Below are 19,410 nucleotides of genomic sequence, written 5' to 3'. Positions count from 1 at the left end.
AGTACTGTAATGAAGTCTTATGCCATCTCACTCCATCCCACCCAGGGCATGAGTCTTCCCTTTGTCCAGCTTATCCTGGTCAATAAGGATAACAGCTGTCAGTGCTACCCAGCTGTCAGTTACTCAGTCACCACTGCTGCAGTATGGCAGTGCTTGTGTTCAAGTAATACTTATTTTACTTAATGGTGGCTCGAAAGGGCAAAAGTGGTAATGCAATTGAGGTATGACAAAGAAAAGCTGTCTACTGCTTTCTTTAAAAGGTGAAAGTTGCTGACTTAGTAAAGAAAGGAAAAAAAAAATTGTATGCTGAGGTTGCTAAAATCTCCGGTAGCAATGAATCTTCTTTTTTTGAGACGGAGTCTCGCTCTGTCACCCAGGCTGGAGTGAAGTGGCGCGATCACGGCTCACTGCAACCTCAGCCTCCTGGGTTCAAGTGACTCTCATGCCTCCGCCCCCCCCGAGTAGCTGGGATTACAGGCATGTACCACCAAGCCTGGCTAATTTTTGCCTTTTTAATAGAGACAGGGTTTCACTGTGTTGGCCAGGCTGGTGTCGAACTCCTGACCTCAAGTGATCCACCAGCCTTGACCTCCCATAAAAGTGTTGGGATTACAGGTGTGAGCCACCACGCCCAGCCAAGAATGAATCTTCTGCCCATGAAATTGTGAACAGTGCATTGTTATAATTGTTCTATTTTATTATTAGCTATTGTTACTAATTTCTTACTGTGCCTAATTTATAAATTAAACTCTATTGTAGGTTTGTATGCGAAAAAAAAATCATGTATATAGGATTCATTACTCTCCATGATTTCAGGCATTCAGTGAGGGTCTTGGAACATTTTCCCTGAGGATAAGGGAGACTAACATATTACACTAGGGAAAACCAACAGTAAACACGCAAGCACATAGATGCACAGCACGAGGTGGAAGGCTCTGAAGGAACATAACAGAGGGAAGGCGGTGGAGAGTAACAGGAGCTTCTCTGAATAGCTTGGGCACGGCAGGGCTCTCCAGGGAGATGACTTTTGAACGGAGACCTAAAATGAGGGAGCCTGGCATGCTGGCCTCAGGGGAAAAGCTTTCCAGGCAGAAAGCACAGCAAGTGGAAGGGCCCAGATATGCTTGGGGAGCTCAGAGACCATTAAGGGGACCCGTATAACAGAGTTCTTGTTGGTAAAGAGTCTTGGCTTCAACTCCTTCCTTTCCTTTGCCCTTGCATCTAATCTATCAGCATTTCTGCCAGTTCTCTTCTGAAATACATCTTGAACTCACCCACACTTTGGCTGTCCACGACCATCCTGATCCAGGCCCTGCCATCTCTTCTTGCCTGGGTTACAGCAAGAGCCACAAGCAAGTGGTTCCTGATTGGCCTCCCATAAATTTCAATCACATTTCTTCCCTGCTTAATATTCTTCAGTAGTTTCCCATTGCCCTTTGACAACAGTCAAGCCTTCTTACCATGGCCTTTAAGACCCTGTGTGATCTGGCCCCTGCCTTCCTCTCTAGCCCCATCTCCTGACAATTAGGGCTTCAGCTACAAGGTCCATGTATTAGTTTGCTAGGGCACAGGCTGGGTGGCATGGATTAAACAACAGACATTTATTTTCTCACAGTTCTGGAGGTTACAAGTTGTAGATCAAAGTGTTGATAGGGTTGGTTTTTTTCTGAAAGCCATGAGGGAAGGATGCATTCAGATCTCTTTCCTGAGTTTATAAAAGGCCATCTCTTCCCTGAGCCTTCATGTCAGTTTTTCTTTGTACACACTGTGTCTAGATTCCCTCCTCTTTAGAAGGATCAGTCCTTTTGACACAAAGATCCACTCTAATGACCTCATTTAACTTGATGACCTCTGTGAAGGCCCTGCCTCCAAATACAGTCACATTCTGAGATGCTAGGAGTTAGGACTTCAACATAAAAATTTTGTGGGGGACACAGTTCATTCAGTAACAGTCCTTTCTTTTTCTCAAACACTACTCTCTCTCACCTCTGGTCTTTTTCATAAGCTTTCCTATGACTATCACATGGGCACCCTCTTCTCCTCCTTCAGGTCTGAAAAAATGTCACCTCCTCAGAGCAGCTTTCCCTGACCATCTCCATCAAGCTAGCTGTGTCAGCCCATTTTGTTTCTTTTATTATGGGGACATTGACATGTGGTAGAAATGTACAGGTTGTTAGTTTACAGTGTGATGAGCTTTGACAAATGTGTATACCCTTATGACCACCAGGCCAATGAAAATATGAAACATTTTCATCACTCTCAGAAAACTCCCTTTTTTTGTGGTCAGTATTCAGTTCATTCATGGGCAACCTCTTGTCTGATATCAACCACTATAGTTTTGCCTGTTCTTGAACTTTATATAAATGGATTTATTCAGTAAGTACTCTTTTGTGTCTGACTTCTTTCACTAAAGATTCATCTATGTTATTGCATGCATGAGTAGTTTATTCTCTTTTATACTGGGTACTATTCCATTGTATAAATATAATACTATTTATCCATTATCCTATTATTGGACATTTGGATTGCTTCCAGTTTGAAGCTAGTATAAAAAGAAACTGCCATAAAGATTCTCATATGTTTTCTTAACATGTGTTTTCATTTATCTTGGATAAATATGTAGGGGTGGAATTTCTTGGTTATAGGGTAGGTATATGTTTAAGAAACTATAGTCAAATTTACAGAGGCTTTGCACTGTTGCCCCTCCCACTAGCAGTATAACAGTTCTAATTATAGTCTTCAACCTCACCAATATTCGTTGTTATTCATCTTTTTCATTTCAGCCATTCCACTGAATATGAAATGATGTAATTTCCTTATTACTAATGATGTTGATCACCTTTCCATGTGTTTACTGGACATTTATGTGTCATCTTTGCATGTGTTTATTGGACATTTATGTGTCATTGAAGTATCTTTTCTAGCTTTTTACCCAATTTCTAAATTGAGTTGCTTGTCTTTTTGTTATTCATTTGTAGGAACTATTTATATATTGTGGATACAAATCCTAATATTTTCTTGTGTTTGGTAGCTTGTCTTTCCATTAGTTGTCTGATAGGATACTCGTTTTAATTTTGAATAACACTTAGAGCTACAGAATGTACCCCAGAACCAGACATTAGGACTAAATTGTTTTGGAATATTTTTTAGGAAGAAGATACTTGGGGTTCCCAGCAGGGCTATAATTTCCTTCAAGTTTGCTCTCATGGTGTTTCAAAGAGAGGATGAAGTCATGTGGGTACTTAGCCACTGTGTGCACTATCCTAGATGTGTTGAACTGATTTCCTTATTTTGAAAAAACATTAAAAGAATTTCAGGTACTTACTCTATCCAGTGGCCACCATGAAGTGCAAGACTAGGGGCTCATGTGTGGAGGAGGAATGGCTTAAATGTCTTCTAAATACTGTGGCCTTTGCTGCTGAGTTTTGATATACTGTAACTCTCCAAAATCATAATTGCATGCATATCCTCTCACCTGGCAAATCTCCTTCTAGAAATTTAACCTAAGTAATAACTCATGCTTATATGCAAAGTTTTTTATTATTATTATTTTTGAGATGGAGTCTTGATCTGTCACCCAGGCTGGAGTACAGTGATGTGATCTTGGCTCACTGCAGCCTCCACCTTCTGGGCTTAAGTGATTCTCCTGCCTCAGCCTCCAGAATAGCTGGGATTACAGGCATTAGTCTGGCTAAATTTTGTATTTTTAGTAGAGGTGGCGTTTCACCATATTGGCCAGGCTGGTCTCAAACTCCTGACCTGAAGTGATCCTCCCGCCTTGACCTCCCAAAGTGCTGATATTATAGGCGTGAGCCACCACGCCCAGTCATATATGCAAAGTTCTAATCACAAAGATACTTGTTCCAACTTTGTTCATATAGTAAGATATTAGGAAAACACCTAAAATAGTGAACTGTTAAATATATAGTAGCCTAAAAACTCCATTTATTAGAATGCTATGAAATCATTAAAATTATTCTCTATACATACATTTGTTTATTGACAGAGATACTTGTTTACAATATTGTTGAATTTAAAAGGCTTCAAAAATATTAATGTAATGTCATTTTTAAAAACTTTATATATGTGTGCATATATATATGCCTGCGTATATAAGTGTGTGTATACGTATATATATGCCTACACATATACGTGTATGTGTGTGTGTGTGTGTGTGTGTGTATTCTGTTTATAAAATCATGACCCAAACAGCTCAGTCTGAGAGAGTATCTAAGTCAAAAGAACCTTACCATCAAAAGTCATTTTAAAATACCTCTACTCCTTTACTTACATTTTTATATGTGAGAAGGCAGATACATCATGCTCAGTAAAATTTTCTAAATTCTCTCAATTCCTCTCCCATTCACATGCCACACCTTTCTTGAAAATCCCACTATAAATCCTGCAGCCCACACCTCTTCTGCCTCTCATTGCCCATCTCCACTTCCTGGTCTTCATCACACACACAATCTATGTGGCAAAGTGTGGGCCCTCCTTGGAAGTGGAAGAGGGAGAAACTGGCCTGGGTCAAGCCCACACTCTCTGTGGTGGCCTGGGGCAGTGGGGAGGGCATTGGCAGTGCTCTAGCGTTCATAATCCTCATCCTATTTCATATGCGTAGAAAACATCCGGAAGGACGTGCATGGAGGTCAAAATGTTAACAGTAGTTATTTCTGGTGATAGGATTAGAGTAGATTTTAATTTTCTTCCTTTTGCTTATCTGTGTTTTCTAATTTCCTACCATGAACAGACATTCCTTGATGAACATTTTTAGAATTTTTATTGAAGTATATCTTGATTAATTTATACAAATCGCTTTTTGAAAAAATGAGTTTCTCAGAGCTTTTCAAGAATAGGAAGTCGGAGAAGCAAGTATGGTCCATTCCAAGTTAAAGAGGTTTAAAAATATATTCTCTGTCCCAGATACGGCCCTAACCCAAGCTAACTGTCAGCCAACACTGGGAGGTTTGTCTTTATTCCTGTCTTCCCTCTTTTGTCAAATAAAAGCAAAAGCCATTTTCATAAATGTGCCACTGAGGGAGAAGGGTTTAGGGCAAGTTCAGCCAGTAGATGTGATATCTCTTATGCGAAAATGAACACAACTGTGGAGCTCTGAGAGGCTGAGTGAGGAAACCCACGTGGAAAAGCTGGCACAGAGTTGGCACGTCATAGGTCTGCAAGTCGATTGAGCACCTACTATGTTTGTTCACTGAACAGACAATTACAGCTTCGCCTCTGGGCAGGGTTGTGGACTGGAATGTCTTGTAATCTATACTTGAGGGGTAGCATGCTAGAAACTCACTCCCTAAATGGTCCTGTGCCCAGCCATTGGTTAAGGAAGTGCTGCTTATCAGAGAGAATAACAAAATCCTGCTTCCAGATCTTAAAGCATGGTGTGCAATCAGAAGCTCTGAGGGCAAGGCCCAGCAATCTGTGTGTGGGGCTGATCAAGCCTGTTGAGAACATACTTGGGCCTTCCAATTAAAGGGAACTCCCCATGCAGAATGGAAATCCTATGGGGGAAGCAAAGGTTGACCTCCATTGGGGGGTCATGGGGTCAGTGGCAGTGGGAGCCTGGAGAAAAAGCCTCTACCTTCCCAGCAAAAGTAGCACTTACGTGTGTGTGTGTGTATACACATAAAAATAATAGTACAATTTAAATTACTTACTGTAGATGTTTGTTGATATGTATATCAACATGTGTGGTGGCCTGGCCCTCTTCCTTACCAACCTTACTCAGAGAACTCACCCCCAGTACTGCCCCACCCCAGGGCTCTTCGGGCAGTGGGAGTAGGAGATGTTGCTAAGGAGCTTTTGCATACTCATTCTACCCCAGAATCTACACACACATTCTACCACAGGATCTATCCTTGCTTTCACTAGTATAAAAATAGTACAATAATTTACTTACCGTAGCTGTTTGTTGATAAATCTAGACTTAGAGACTGATAGAAAAACCTCACTTCTGATCTTGAACTTTTGCCAAGTCCTAACTCTAGGAGATAAGATTAAAAGAAATGTATAATTTTTCTGTGCTTTCTGTATTTTCACTTTCTTCTCTAATGAGCATGTGTTAATGCTAAAAATAAAAAATGAAATGTAACAGTTATGACCTCCATGTGTAGTATTTTAGGAGGGAAGGACTCCCCATTATGAATGAATTTCCTCATGACATTTATTGCTGTGCTTATTTTATACATCCAAGTGCTTTATACGTAGTAATTACACGAGAACTATGTGCAGTTAAATGAAGTAATAATGATTATCATGATGATAGCAACTAGTATTGTTTTTACTGTGTGCTACCATTATAAAATCTTTAGATGTACATTTATTTAATCCTTATAAAAGCTTTTGAGAAAGTATTATCCTCATTTCACAGATGAGGAAATGGAATCACAAAAAAGTTAAAGTAACTCTCCTGGTTGGACTGTTTTGAGCACCCTGTCTTTTATCTTCTCTGTGCACCTTGTCTTTCTGGCTGTTGCTGTGGCATCCGCCACAAGGCAGCAACCTCCTTACCTCTTCCCTTTTATGTTCTTGCACTCTGAGATTCGTGCACATCCAGACTGGTGGAATAAACTTATACAGGCATCCCCACCTGCTGATGGCAGAGAAGCTCAGAGCAAGAAAGCAGACACTTATGAAGCAAGCATTCATTAGCAGGCAAGCACGAGACCCTCCATGCAGCCTGCTCTGGAAACTGATGAAGTCCCAGCTGTCTGCCCACCTTGGTACTGAAGCTGCTCCCTCAATGAAAGGTTCAGTAAAGAAAGGCAGTAGAATGTTCTAGATCAGTGGATTCCAAACTTGAACAGGCATTGGAATCTCCTGGAGGGCTTAATAAAGCACAGATTGCTGGGCCTCGCCCTCAGAGCTTCTGATTGCACACCATGCTTTAAGATCTGGAAGCAGGATTTTGTTATTCTCTCTGATAAGCAGCACTTCCTTAGCCAATGGCTGGGCACAGGACCATTTAGGGAGTGAGTTTCTAGCATGCTACCCCTCAAGTATAGATTACAAGACATTCCAGGGTCTTATACCCAAAGGCGTAAGGGTGAGGAATGTCTCTAAAATATTTTAGAAAGTACCATTAATGTTATCAATGAAAGTCATTTCTGATGTCTGTTATGCTAACTAGCAGAGCCTGCAGCATTGGATAGCCAGAGTGTGGCCTTCCTGATTGAGTGCTGGCTGACTACTCCAGCAGTGTGAATTCCTGGATAGGCCACATAGGATATACTTTAAATTAGCACAGATGCATAGTAGCACCTGTCCAAGTGAATGTTTTAGAGGAAGTTACAGAGCACCTTCATGAGAAGGAAAGTTAATTAACACATCAGTGGGCTTTGTTTCCTCCCACAGACTGAGCCTGAAATCATAGAGGAAACCAACATTGACAGAGTTCATGAGCCCCGGGGCTATTCCAGGTCTCGGCAAGTGAAAGGCCACTCGGAGACCTCCACGCTGAGCTCCCAGCCGTCTATCGACGAGGTCAGGCAGCAGATGCACATGCTGCTGGAGGAAGCCTTCAGCCTGGCATCCGCGGGCCATGCAGGCCAGAGCCGGCACCAAGAGGCCTACGGCTCAGCCCAGCACCTGCCCTACTCGGAGGTGGTGACCAGCGCTCCTGGGACCATGACGCGGCCCAGGGCTGGGGTGCAGTGGGTGCCGACCTACCGCCCAGAAATGTATCAGTACAGCCTGCCCCGGCCGGTAAGTCATTCATCCCATTGCCTGCCATCATCGGGTCAGTCTGCCCAGTGGGTTCCAACAGGAGACTCAGAGCAGGGGCTGTTAAACGCATGCTCTAAATGAAGCGACCCCCCCAAACAGGCTTCGTATGAGCAACGTGGCTGTTTACGGTGAGATAGGAATTGGTTTTATAGGTTTGGGGTAGGCAGTGGAAAGTTACCAAAGTTACAGTTCAGAGCGGTTTTTGCAACCTGGGAGGGGTCATAGGGTCTTGAGCCACGAGGTTGACCAAGATCAGTTACAAAGTCCAGTTGCCTTAGTTGAGGTGGGAATAAGGAACAATAGAAGAATGTCTCAAAGTTAATTGGGCACCGCAGGGGTTGGTCATTCTTCCCCTTTTTGTGGTTTTCCAGTTACTTCAGACTTTGTAGTTCCAGGAACTCATCTGGAGTGTACGTGTAGGTCACAGAGGTTACCACACTGTCCATGGCACAGTCACTCGGCCTAAAAGACCTTTTAGGGGCTTCTACAGATAGACACTTTGGGATCTGGAGATGAATTGTGCTGGGCCCTCATCCCGTCATCCCATCTTCCACCCATGATCCAAAGCCTAAGCTTTTGATTCTTGTGGGCAATGCGCATGAGAATCCCTTCTGTCCAACCATAATGTATTTTAGAATGAATTGCCTTTTCTACTATCCCTCCTGTAAATGGCTGACCGTATTCTTCAAGCACTGGTGATTTCCAACACTTTCAAGCCTGAGACCCATTTTAAATGTCAAAAGGCATCTCAGAGCCACATGCTAAGGGGTGTGTGGCTTGGTGGTTAAGCACACAGGCTTTGAGTCAGGTGGCTCGACTTTAAATCTCAGCTCTACCAGGTTAACGTTGACAGACTCAGAATGGAATCTCTTGTGTTAAAAAATAAAATAACAAATTTTTAAAACCTGGCAAATAGAGCCAGGGAAGGCCAGGCAGGAAGGGTTTTCATGTATAAATGCCTGATAACAAGAACTATCACAAAAGCCTCTGCAAACATTGCAATCTTGCACAAAAGCCATTGCAACCTTACAACACACAAAATACTTGTGCAAGGACATCTGCCCAGCAATGGTCTGTTCAGGCTTGGACTGGTACCATATTTGTCGATTTTTGCAGCCGAGGATAATTATCTCAAAAGAATTATGCAATCCTCCTTATTTTTCCTTTAAAAACCTTTGTCTTCCTTTACTTCCCTGAACACAGATCATTTACTATGGCATGTGTCTTCCCATTGCAATACCGATTCCCAAATAAACATCATTATTTTTAGAGGCAAAAAAAAAAAAAAAAAGTCTATTATTTGTTATTTAGGTTGACAGCTACTTCCTGGCTTTGTAACTTGGGGAAGTTACTTAAATTCTTTACAGGTGACAATAAACAAATAAGAAAAGTAAGCTGCTTCTTAGACTTGTAAAGATTAAATGAGTTGAGGTATATAAGGTACTGTAAGAATGCCAGATACATAGTAAATGCTATAAAAATAGTCATGGGCTGGGCATGGCGGCTCATGCCTGTAATCCCAGCACTTTGAGAGGCTGAGGTGGGAGATCACTTGAGCTTAAGAGTTTGAGACCAGGTTGGGCAATGTGGTGAAACCCCATCTAAACAAAAGTTAGCCAGGCGTGGTGGCATGTGCCTGTAGTCCCAGCTATTTGGGAGGCTAAGGTGGGAGGATTGCTTGAGTCCAGGAGGCAGAGGTTGCAGTGCGCCAAGATTGTGAGACTGCTCTTCTACCTGGGTGACATGGTAAGACCCTTCTCAGAAAAAAGGCTGGGCGCGGTGGCTCACGCCTGTAATCCCAGCACTTTGGGAGGCCGAGGCGGGTGGATCACGAGGTCAAGAGATCGAGACCATCCTGGTCAACATGGTGAAACCCCATCTCTACTAAAAGTACAAAAAATTAGCTGGGCATGGTGGTACGTGCCTGTAATCCCAGCCACTCAGGAGGCTGAAGCAGGAGAATTGCCTGAACCCAGGAGGCGGAGGTTGCAGTGAGCTGAGATCGCGCCATTGCACGATCCAGTGAGCTGAGATCCAGCCTGGGTAACAAGAGTGAAACTCCATCTCAAAAAAAAAAAAAAAAAAAGAATATTGTGATTGTTAGTTAAGTAGCAATTACATTTCCATATTTGAAAAGCATCCAATGACTGAAAGCTTCTGTAATTTACACTTTATATTAGTAAAAAAAAAAGAAAAAAAACAAGAAGTTATAAGTTTTTGTGACTGAAATCACAATTTTAATTAGTTTGCATTTCATTCATCACCATAGTGTCTATAATATATCTTTTAAAAAAGACATAGTTTTGTAAACCTTAGACTATAATAGGCAATGCCTTGTGCATGTGTAGATGCCAGTTCCTGGGAATCTGGGATGAGTTCTGGGTTTCAGAGAGAAAGGCTTAGACAACTGGATCAAGTCTTCCAACAGGTAAGAAGATGCAATGGCCCATAGTCATCGTAGCTCAATTTTGTAAAACCATCTAAAAACAATCCATTGTGGAACATACGATGAAAACTTAAATGGTTCTGTTTGCTATAATTGGGGGTCAGTATTTGTGGCAAGGAGGACAAAAACGTCAGCATTATATATAGTTTATAAATGAAGCCACCTATAGTGGAAAAGGACTGTGAAATAACCCAACAGAGAGATGGGTCATCAAACCAGAACACTACTTTTTTTTTCTTTTGTGACAGAGTCAGTCTGTCACCCAGGCTGGAGTCCAAGTGCAGTGGCACGATCTCGGCTCACTGCAACGTCTGCCTCCCGGGTTCATGTGATTCTTGTGCCTCAGCCTCCTGAGTAGCTGGTTCTACAGGCATGCACCACCATGCCCAGCTACTTTTTTGTATTTTAGTAGAGAGGGGGTTTCACTATGTTGGCCAGGCTGGTCTAGAACTCCTGACCTCAGGTGATCTGCCCGCCTCAGCCTCCCAAAGTGCTGGGATTACATGCATGAGCTACCACACCCGGCCAAACCAGAACATTATTGAAGGTAGTTCTTTTGTTATTAAGGTTTCCTTCTTTATCAACAATGCATGTGGTCCCGTATTTTCAGGAATGGAGAAAATAGCTAACAATACAGAGTAGAAATGATGATTCTTAACACAAGCTCATGCAGAGTCCCTTTGTGCTATGATAACGTGGAAATCCATAGAAAAGGCAGCAATTTAGAATGATAACTATGATTACTTTCTGTCTTCTAAAGAGGAGGCACTTTGAGCTCCGTCGGAAGATAATTGGAAGCTGGTGGTTAAATGCACTAGGCTAGGCTGATAGAATTTATATCATGGAAAGGTTACTGCTGGTGGCCCGGGATTTCTGCACTGCAGTTCAGGAGACTCTTGATCATATGTTACCCCTTGAATCTGTGAAGAAATTGGACTCCACATCTTGGTCGGGCGTGATGGCTCACACCTGTAATCCCAGCACTTTGGGAGGCTGAGATGGGTGGATCATGAAGTCAGGAGATTGAGGCCATCCTGGCTAAGATGGTGAAACCTCATCTCTACTAAAAAAAAAAAAAAAATTAGCCAGGCATGGTGGCACGTGCCTGTAGTCCCAGCTACTCAGGAAGCTTAAGCAGGAGAATTGCTTGAACCCAGGAGGCAGAGGTTGCAGTGAGCCGACATCATGCCACTGCACTCCAGACTGAGTGACAGAGCCAGACTCTGTCTCAAAAAAAAAAAAAAAATTGGACTCCACATCTAATGTCCAATCCAGTTTTGCTAGCAGTCATAATGGATCTGTGCCAAGCAGAGTGAAAACATCCTACAGCCTTTCTGTTGGTGACAGAGGAGGGGATTTCAAAAAAGAAAACAGGGCTAACACATCTTCCACACTAGACTCCTTACAGATGGACTTCATGGCAATGACAACGGCAGCAACAGTTGGCATCTATTGAGCTCCCATTGTCTACTGGACACAGCTAAGTGCTATACAGAAATTATCTCTTCTAATCCAAAAACCGCCCTATGAGATCAGTATTATCCCAAAGTACTCAATGAGGAAACTGAAGCTTGGAGAAGTAAAGAAACTTGTCCAAGTTTATGGAGCTATAAATGGCAGAACTGGAGTTAGAACCTAGAGCTGCCTAACTTCAGAGCCCACACTCTTTCTACCTGGTGGCCAAAGTGACTTATAGGGACATCTTCCGGGCTCTGGGAGAACTTGGATATCCCAACTTTGGAGTGTAATCTTCTTATGAGGAAACTTACCCAAAGCTGGGCTTTGTGGCTCATGCCTGTAACCCCAGCACTTTGGGAGGCTGAGGTGGGAGGATCGCTTGAGGCCAGGAATGTAAGACAAGCCCTGAGCAACATGATGTCTCTACGAAAAAAATTGACTGGTCATGGTAATATACACCTGTAGCCCTAGCTACTTGGGAAGCTGAGTTGGGAGATCTCTTGAGTCCAGGAGTTCAAGGTTGCAGTGAGCTATGATGACACCACTGTACTCCAGCCTGGGTGACAGAGCAAGACCGTATCTCTATTAAAAGAAGAAAAAGGAAAAGGAAGGAAAGGAAAGTAGGAAGGAAGGAAAGAAAGAAAAGAAAAGAAAGGAGGAGGAGGAGGGAAAGAGGAAGGAGGAGGAGAGGAAGGAAGGAAGGAAAAGGAAAGGAAAGGAAAGAGGCAGCAGCAGCAGCTTCTTACCCATTTGGAGTTTTGTCCATTCTTATCATTGCCCTAGTAAGGGAGGCATCTCCATTAGGGTAAAATTGGGAATTTTATGGTTTTTTCCTCCTCTCTTCATAAAAACAACTCCCCCGAGCCTTTGTTAATGATGAGATATGCAGGTGTATCAGCTATGACTTTGATTCTGCCACAACACTTAGGTTAAAGAAATGTTACATTTCTACACCTGTAGTTCCAGCTACTAGGAGGCTGATGTTGGAGAACTGCTTGAGCCCAGGAGTTTGAGGCTGGCCTGGGCAACACAGCAAGATCCCATCTCAAAAAAAAAAAAAAAGAAAGAAAGAAATGAAAAAAATGTTAGTTTCTTGTTTCTCCAAATCAATTTGAATCTGTTCTGAACTCCATCTGGCTCAGGGCATTAGAGATTCAATGTCAATTATTCTGGGACTCCTTCCACCTCTGGTTATACAAAAGTCCTTGGTGGTTTGATGAAGTGAAGACAGCAGGAATGAGAGGACCTACACCAGTCACTGCTGACAGTGCATGGTCCAGCTCACAGGAGTCCTTGAAGGCAGGCCATTCTATAATACCTGGGCCAGATTGGGAATGGGGCTCTCTGCCTTGGAACTGCCCTAAGAAATCCTCCTATGTAAGTCACCTGAGTACCCCACCTCTGGCAAATGAGTACCCTTATAAGCTTAGAAAAATCATTATAGTAATATCCACAGTTTATACAGCGAGACTGCATGAGAAGGGAGAGAGGGAAGGTGGGAGAGGAAGTCTGGAGAATCCTTATCTCAGCCCGCAAACTCAGATGTGCAAGAAAAGTAAGTGTTTTTCTGTGATCTTCTCCACGTGCCAGAAGCTCGGTCTCAGTTCAGGCTCTTCCTCCGCATTTTCTGTGGACCTTCATGATGTCGGGGGGATGGGAGAAGGCTGCAGTATCTGGTCCCCATTTGTCCTCATCTAACCACTCCAGCTAGTGTCCCTGAGAAGCCCTTGTTCCCACCTTTTCTTGGGTTGCTCGTCCAGGCAGAGCACAGCTGTATCCTCTTTCTCCTACTCAACACGCCCTCCCCAGATTCTTCCCTTCCTCCCTTCCACACTCTTGTGTGTGTGTTCAGGGGAGCTCACTCTGTCCCTTGCTCTATCACTCTCTTGCTCAAGCACACATGCACATGCGCACGTGCGTGCGCACACACACACACACACACCCCTGCGCCTCTCCAGTGGCTTCTTTGCCACCACACGGGACTGTTAAAGGCACTTCTGGTCCACTTCCATACACCATACTCTTCTACTGCACCCGCAGGGGAAGGGGAATTTTGTGCTGTTGCTGATTCCTGCGCTTCCCTAGAGGTAGACAGGTCCCTTGTCTTTCAGATTGCCCAAATTTTGATGGGACTTATTTATGTCCTCTCCTTCACCTCTTCCCCCAGGGTGAGACAGGACAGACGGCCCCTTTTCCAGGCCCACTGACATCTCTCCTCCCCTTCCTATCCACAGAGTGGTCTAAATGTACCTCACTTCTTAGACATCTCTTGTTTATGGCATCAAACTTAGGCCTTGCATGTTTTAGGACTTAGGTATTCAAAACCCTAGGTTCTTGCAATTCAGTAGCTTTAGGTTTTGAAACTGATAAGAATTGGCTCTTGTGCCCTCCTTAGTCTTTTGTGACTCCTTCTCTGGGTCAGGGAAAGGGCCCTAGATTTGAAGAACTGTGGAAGAAAAAGACTATGATTACTGGTTGAGCATCCCAAATTGGAAAATCCCAAATCCATGTCACTTTTTGAGTGCTAGCATGACACTCAAAGGAAATGCTCCCTGGAGCATCTTGGATTTTGGAGTTTTGGATTTGGGATGCTCAACCAGTAATGCAAATTTTCCAACAATCTGAAAAAAATGCAAAACACTTCCGGTCCCAAGCATTTTGAATAAGGGATTCTCAATCTGTGCTATGTCAGAATATTTTTCCATCTCTCAGGGAAGGGACTATCATTTATTGAGTACCTACCATGTGCCAAATATTACATTCATTTATAAATTAGTCTTTAAAATAGCCTTTGAAATGAAAGCATGATACTCTTACCTTCATTACCTAATAATAAAGCAGGTACAGAGAAGTTCAGTAAATTGCTCAAAGTCAAGCAGCTGGTAAGGATCAAAACCAAGATTTCATCCAAGATTTATCTGACTTAGAAACCCACATCCTGTGCGCCACATCAGATTTGCGAGACAGTGTCCTTAATTGGCTGTGTGATTTTGCACAAGTCAGTTGACCTCTCTGGGCTTCAGTATCGCCGTCTGTTAAGGCAAAGGATGTGGTCTGCATGTCTGCTGCTCTTCCCAGCTTGAACCTTCTATGATTCCCCATGAGAGGCCTGGAAGCCTCATCAGTAATTATTGCTCCATTGACAGATCAAAATAAGCACTGGGTTTTTACTTTAAAGTTAGACTTTAATTACCAAGCCCCCGCTTTCAACTAAATAAGAACTATCCTTGTAGCAGAGTCTGGCTCCTGTACTAGGATGTGAAGTCATTTCTAGCCGGACATTGTTCTGCCTGGAGCAGGGTACTCAGGGTCAGCACGATGCTGTGGAAGGGCACCATGCAGAGGAACCCAGAGTTGCCACCAGCTATGGAAAGGTTGGAGCATCCACTCTGCCCTGGGGCTAGCTCGCTGGCAGTGGACAAGGGCTTCTAAGGAGGATGGGTTGGCGTTGGCCTATCAGTGGCCTTTCCCCACTAATGCAAAGCCTAAGACCCCTTTACCTGTCCCTCTAACGGCAGGCTGTCCCCTGCAGCCTGTCACCCCTGTAGCGCCACCCTGGAGGTTTGCCTTTACCAGATCCCTCCTCCTGGGGAAATGCACATGCGCAGGAGGGACCAGCATGCACTGGGGTTCGTCGGGGCTCCCTCTCCACTGGAATTGCTGGAGAAAATGGCGCTGACCCACTCCCCTCACCCCTTCCCCAGGGACACTCAGCACTAGAACTTCAAACGGACTGTGGTTCCCTTCCTTCCATGTTACGACCAAACTTCAGAGCCCAAAGAATGCCCTATTCCAGTCACACACAGCCTCCTTCAGCCTCAGAGACCTGCAACCTGACTACCTTCAGTCCTCAGTCTCTGATCTCTTTCCTGGCCCAAGGGCAGGGACCCCGAAAGACGAGATCCTTAGGTGTTCCTTGCAGCCACCGTCATGGAACTGGGAACTTGGAACCTGGCAACAGTTTCGCGCAATAGCTTTCAATGGATTCCTGTCACAGAGCAGCCAGGAGAGAGCCAGGTTCCAAATACATGAGACAGGGAACTAGAAGGCAGAGACAAGAGGACTTAGAATGTGCACAGGAGTGGGTAGAAGACAGCCTATGGGATTCCTTCAACCCATGAGCGTGTGGCATAGGCTGCTCCCTCTGTGTTTTATGTGGCTCCTGTGGCTGCCCTGGGGCCCCGAGGATACAGCCTAAAAGGGACTGCCTGATCTCCTGTGCCATCTTGCTTTGTACCTGGCAAAATCTTCAAGAAGGGAATTCCCTTGCTGCTTGTCACAAGTTCAGAACTTTTAATCAGTTCTCTTGGTGAACTGCTAATAGGACATCCATAGGCATAGAAAGCCTTTTCTTGGCTGGGAAACTCTGCTGACTACAGGATAAGCCTTCCAAGAACCTGAGATAAAAATAGGTTGTCTGTCTCCTCTGCTGAATAGTATGAGAGGCCAGAAGACAGAAGAGGGGCTGTAAATCTCCTTTGTCTGTTTTGGGAAAGAAGTGCCTCACTTGGTTTATTGATAATCATGAAGGGTAAAGCTGGAAGGACCTCCAGGACACGGATTTGCTAACTGTCTCTAGAACCTCCTCAGGGTCCAGGGATGTCCTCAGGGGGTCATTACACAGGTAAGTAAGTGAAGGGTCAAGTTCACCAGGGCACCTCCTCCCCAAATTCAGAGAAGCTCCGCTTTCATCTGTCTGTGTATTAGGGTGTGCTGGAATGGTGTCATGGTTAAAGAAACGTTTGGAAGCTTGTGAGACAGGCCAATGCCTTATCTCACAAGGAAGACAAAACAAAAACAAGGCTCAGAAAGGCTGAATGGCATGTCCAGAGAAAGTGAATGGCTAAATCAAGGTAACAGCCTGAATCCTTGTTCACTCAACATTCATTCAGAAAATAGTTACTTAACACGGCTAGGTGCAAGATATTTTGCTTGGTAATGAAGGACGGCTGTAATAAGACAGACATGGTTACCGTACTCCAAGGAGTTTAGGATGTAGTGGAACTGAAGATTTGGTTCTCTGAATGCTACCTTAACATATGTTGTTTACTGATGCTCAAAAAAAGAAAAACAACAACAACAAGGAAATGCAGCACAGTAACATAACTTTCCATATTGATTCAGTCAATACTTCTAGATCTGGGCAGATGTTTTTTCGTTCTTGTTCTAGAAAGATAGTATTGTTGACACACTTCTAGGCTGACTGAGCACTTTGCATTCCATGTCTTCTGGGGGCTAATGAGAAGTCATTTGTTAGTGTCACTGCCATCCCTTTGTAGGTGATACGCCTTTTGTCTTGGGCTGCTTTTAAGATCTTCTCTTTGCCCTTGGTATTCTACTGTTTCACTGCAGTGTATCTAGATGTGTGTTTCATTATTTTATTGATCCTACTTGGGATTATTAATTTACTTATTTTATCAACTCCGGAAAATTTTTAGCCATTGCTTCTTCAAATACTCACCTTTGTTTTCCATCTTCTCTCGTTTGGGAGTTTGCTTAGCTGCATGTTAGACCTGCTCATCCTATCCTCCATGTCTTGTATTTCTCTATCTTCTCGGCCCATTGGGCATCATTCTTAGTAATTTCCCTAATTCCATATTCTAGTTTCTTAATTCTCTATTTGTGATTAATCTATTATTTACTTCCTCTACATTGAATATTTTAATAATCATGTTTCACTTCTGAAAGTTCTCTTCTTTTTCAAATCTGCTGGTTCATTTCTAATAGTATCTATCTTTCTGGTCAATTATTATCATTATTATTATTGAGACAGAGTTTCGCTCTTGTTGCCCAAGCTGGAGTGCAATGGTGCTATCTCGGCTCACCGCAACCTCTGCCTACCAGGTTCAAGCGATTCTCCTGCCTCAGCCTCCCAAGTAGCTGGGATTACAGGCACCTGCCACCACACCCAGATAATTTTGTATTTTCTTTTCTTTTTTTTTTTTTTTTGAGACGGAGTTTCACTCTTGTTACCCAGGCTGGAGTGCAATGGCGCAATCTCGGCTCACTGCAACCTCCGCCTCCTGGGTTCAGGCAATTCTGCCTCAGCCTCCTGAGTAGCTGGGATTACAGGCATGCGCCACTATGCCCAGCTAATTTTTTGTATTTTTAGTAGAGATGGGGTTTCACCATGTTGACCAGGATGGTCTCGATCTCTAATTTTGTATTTTCAGTACAGACAGGGTTTCTCCATGTTGGTCAGGCTGGTCTAGAACTCCTGACCTCAGGTGATCCGCCCACCTCGGTCTCCCAAAGTGCTGGGATTACAGGCGTGAGCCACCTCGCCCAGCCTCTGGTGAATTACTTTTAAAAAACATTTCTTTCATTGTTATTTTTTGTCTTGTGTCTGGAAATTCTGAGCTCTAAAGTCCTTAAAGGTCTAAATCTTGTGTGTTTTTTCCACTGTCTTTAACTTCTCTTTTCTGGTATGTTGATGGTCTTAGATGATGAGCTCCATTTGCGTCATCCTAATCTATGCTAATCCCGAGGGCCTACTTTAGGGATATTCTCCTCCAAAGAGGATTTGCAATTGCTTCTGCCTGAGCTTGGAGCATTGCCATCCATCCCCACTCCCTAGAAGGGACCAGTGCTAGCCTCCTTTTGTGTTGGAGGTGAGTGCCTGAGGTTCAGCCACCTCACCTTGTCCTGTTCCAAGGCTTGATCTCTTCATCAACTGCCAATACGGCGTTTGTCTTCCAGGCCACTCCACCATTCATATTTGCTTACCACTCCGTATTTCCACCTCTGGTTTCAGCTCATGGTTTTGCTTTAGTTTGCTGAGGTGTGGGGTAGGGGGATACTCCTTTGCGATTTCCCTGACATCTTGCAGATTCACACTGCATTGAAAAGTATTTTTTTTCCAGGACCTCACTGTTACTGAGTGGGTTGGCCTTATGAAGATGTAGTCTGCCATAAACCTGGAGGGAGAAGACCTCATTCTCAAACAGAATCCTGTTTGTGGACTCCCTGTGCTTCTGTTTTTTTGTCCTGATGCCTTCAGGTTTAAAATCCTATCATCGTCTTCCTTGAGAGATCTGATGGGCATAATACCTGAAGAAAGAAATGGATGAGAAGCTCAAGTAAAGCTTTGTCTTCTCAGAACATTTCTGGATTTTCTCTTGCTAAAGGAGGCTGTGGCCTGGCTCTTTTTAATCCTGTCGGTCTCTGTCTGTTTTGCTTTTATCCCCTCATATGTCGATAAAAGTCTTCACTTTTTTGGTGACAGTTCCAGTCTTTTATCTTTGAATAGTGCTTTATAGATTGCAAAAGACACACACACACACACGGACTTGCCTGATCTTCTCAGCAGCCCTCTGAGCAAGCATTGTTGTCCCCATTTCAGAAGAGGTGCAGAAAGGTCACACTTGAGTTGCTTAAGGACTTAACAAGTCTGTTCATCAGGACCTTCACACCTACCTCCTGACTCCGAGTCCATTGCTTTTCTCCACTAAACCTGCTGTCCCTTGAGAGAAAGTAAAACACAATAATTCATCCATTTAATCATCTAACGTTTATTGATCACCTGTTATATACCAGGCACTGTTCCAGGTATAAGGATATCTCTGACAACAAAATCCTTGCCCTTATTGCACTGTAGTTGGTGGCAGATCATAAATAAACAATGTCAAAGAGTGATCATTGCCATGAAGAAAAATAGATAAATGGGGCTCTAGGGGAGTATGGGGCTGGATGAATGAAACGAAACATGGAGCCCTGGGAAGAACTGTGAGGAAAGCACCCAGGTGGAAGAAAAGCCCAAAGTGAGATAG

At 43.6% G+C, this 19,410-nt stretch overlaps 1 protein-coding gene across 4 annotated transcripts in view; it reads left to right on the top strand.

The window, feature by feature from the left end:
• KIAA1549L (KIAA1549 like) overlaps positions 1-19,410 on the top strand; it is a 288,955-nt gene that overhangs the window by 246,825 nt on the left and 22,720 nt on the right. For all 4 annotated transcript variants that reach the window (XM_064365044.1, XM_012452311.2, XM_064365043.1 and 1 more), the window contains one exon: positions 7,366-7,716. In XM_064365044.1, the coding sequence (XP_064221114.1) occupies positions 7,366-7,716 (351 nt within the window). The remainder of the gene's footprint in view (positions 1-7,365; positions 7,717-19,410) is intronic.

Source organism: Aotus nancymaae, unplaced genomic scaffold, assembly GCF_030222135.1.
Source record: "Aotus nancymaae isolate 86718 unplaced genomic scaffold, 86718_ANA_hifiasm-v0.15.2.pri h1tg000059l, whole genome shotgun sequence".
In the NCBI taxonomy this organism is placed as follows: Eukaryota; Metazoa; Chordata; class Mammalia; order Primates; family Aotidae; genus Aotus; species Aotus nancymaae.
Note: the sequence above shows the minus strand (reverse complement) of the source record. Positions and strands in the feature narration are given on the sequence as shown.